Below are 2,546 nucleotides of genomic sequence, written 5' to 3' on the forward strand. Positions count from 1 at the left end.
GCCTTTTGGTTCGAGTTCAAGCAAACCTTTGCAGTAAAAGAAAAAGCCGGCACTTGGTGAGCTGTTGGGCTATTTTGCAACGACTCGGGGCCGTCTGACCGAAGCACTAACATAAAAAATCTGATCAAGATCGTACTTCCAGGGTTCAAGCCTACGTCCAGGGTTCAAGCCTAATGAAAAAAAAAATGATAAAAACATTTATCGCGGCTTTTGCGTTCAGGAAATACGAACATATTTGTTTATGATACAAAACCTAAATCCTTACATAAACTAACATTAATATCCTTCGGTTTTGGGTCTTTATTCCGTTGAGATTTTTTGCAATTCTTTCACACTTGAATGCAACAAAATCAAGGACACAAGAATTGTCAGTATATATATGACCAACGTTTTTATCCCAGTAATCGCATAGGCAAGAATTTTTTATCACACAAAAAACGTTGATAGTGCAAAGGTTGATAGTGTCCATAAGTCAGGCAATGAACAACAAGTTATTCATTGACAAGTTATTGCATCAGAACAATAAAATTTCAATGTCAGACCAACAAAAGGTCATTTGCTTGTATGCAACAATTAAGTTAGAGTTAGTTAGTTATGTTTTCTTAAAAACAACAACATAGCGGAAGATTAGTTTACCATAAACGTTTTTAGCCCCATTTTGAGGTGTGTCCCGTCTTGGCAAACTGCACTAACCAAACGTTTAAAAAGTTCTGTCCATGCATATCGGTTACGTGCTTGTGCCATTTTTTTTTAATTAGCACACATAGTTTCTTGGACGTAAATTATAAATCAAGTCAGGGGCTAGCCAAATTTTACTAAGGCGGCCCATAATATTTAGTCCTACTACAGGACCCACACAACATTTTTAACAAGCACACTAGAGAAAATCTGAAACAAATTTGTTAGTTTATAGGACCTTTTAGCATTTTTGTTGTGTCAAAATAACCCGACCACGGCACTTTGCAGATCATTGGACCAGAATAAACAAAGCGCAATTGCAGTTCAACAAACAAAGAGTGTGACGCAGCAAAACGTTTGCTAGCAAATAACCAAAACCTTGGTTCCGCTGCAAATATTCTGCTAACTAGTAGTATAGGCGAGCCCACGGGGAACTAGTTTTTTGAGAAGCAATAAACTGCAAAAACAGTTTTAGCTGGTATTTGGTAATCGTTAGCCCCACCTGACGGTATTTTTTGACAAACTGAGTTTCGGCAAGTTTGCCATTAAATTTCAGGGGAAAAGGTTACTTAATTGTTTTGAGAAAACCTGCACGCCTGTTTGAAACGTTCTTATCTTAAAGTATTTGTTGACTGCTGTACGCACAATTTTCTGACCGATTAAGATTTGCGAAACAGTAAGCCTTTGCAAAAAGCCTAAACAAAAGATTAATCATTCAACAAATTTGCACCATCATGTTGCCAAACAACATCAGTTTGCGTACTGCAGCAGCGATCTGTTCCACTTTCTTATATGGAATAAAAAAGGTGCATTGTATCTTTTGGTATAGGCGCTTTAACAATATAGTTGAGGTGATCACCAACACGGTTTTGAGGGGAAATAAACATGAATGGTAGTCCCAGCGGTTTGCCTAAAGTAACGGAACAACCGTCAAAAGGTGGGTTGTAAAATTTAATTTCTTTGATAAGGTTTACTGAAGTATATTTTAGCTCTACGTTTGTAAGAATCTTGGGTCCCCACGAATATTTCTAACTGTAAATTAGTTTACAATCTATATCAGTGGTCTTCAAGCTTTTTTAAAGGCGACCTCAATTTAAAAGAAATTGAAATCAACATTTACATGCGATCCCATTTTTTCCGATAGGGAGTATGCCGAAACTAAAACTATTTTCATGTAAATTTGCGCGCTTAACTTTCAAGAACTAGAACAAAACGTATTATTTTTTTGGTAATAAATTTAAACGATAATAAATTGATTTCGTAGCAAACCAAGAAAAAAAGTTTAGGCGACCCACAAGTTGAAGACCACTGATCTATATAACTCCATGCACGCGCTTATATTTCGCCCTGGGTAGTCGCGGACAGTTTTTTTTTTTTCACATAAAAAAATAACATTTTTCTGCATGTTTTTGCAGATAATGCCGTTTCTTGTGGAAGTTGTGGCCAAATAGTTTTGGAAACAAAAGACATATTACGAAAGAAAACTGGGACAAAACCAGCCGCTTCTCGCGATGTTCCAGTATACACTCGCAAACCGAAAAGACTACAAACTTTTTTTCTACACGACAGGGAGTGTGAAGTATTCTTAACCTGCTCAGGGAAGTTTAAAACCACGGAAGTGGTAAGCTAATCTAATTTTAAAACATGTTTAAGTGTAAAGTGCCTACATGTAAATTTGACACGCCATGGAAGTAAACATAATGCATTGTGTTTTCAAGGGCACGCAAGCACAGTAGCTACATACCGCTCATAAAATAACTAATAAAATCATGTTTAGACTATTCAACCGTTTTTTAGGTGTAGTGTGTTAAATGTTCACAAAGAAAAATGATAAGTGGAAAATAAAACAAAACAGTTCAAGACGGTTT

At 36.4% G+C, this 2,546-nt stretch overlaps 1 protein-coding gene across 1 annotated transcript in view; it reads right to left on the reverse strand.

Annotated features, from left to right (window-relative positions):
* Nucleotides 1-877: 877 nt before the first annotated feature.
* LOC145237755 (uncharacterized) overlaps nt 878-2,546 on the reverse strand; it is a 2,788-nt gene continuing 1,119 nt past the window's right edge. The window contains exon 2 of the mRNA XM_080100734.1: nt 878-888. Within this exon, the coding sequence (XP_079956860.1) occupies nt 878-888 (11 nt within the window). The remainder of the gene's footprint in view (nt 889-2,546) is intronic.

This window comes from Phallusia mammillata, chromosome 7 (genome assembly GCF_965637545.1).
Source record: "Phallusia mammillata chromosome 7, kaPhaMamm4.hap1.1, whole genome shotgun sequence".
In the NCBI taxonomy this organism is placed as follows: domain Eukaryota; kingdom Metazoa; phylum Chordata; class Ascidiacea; order Phlebobranchia; family Ascidiidae; genus Phallusia; species Phallusia mammillata.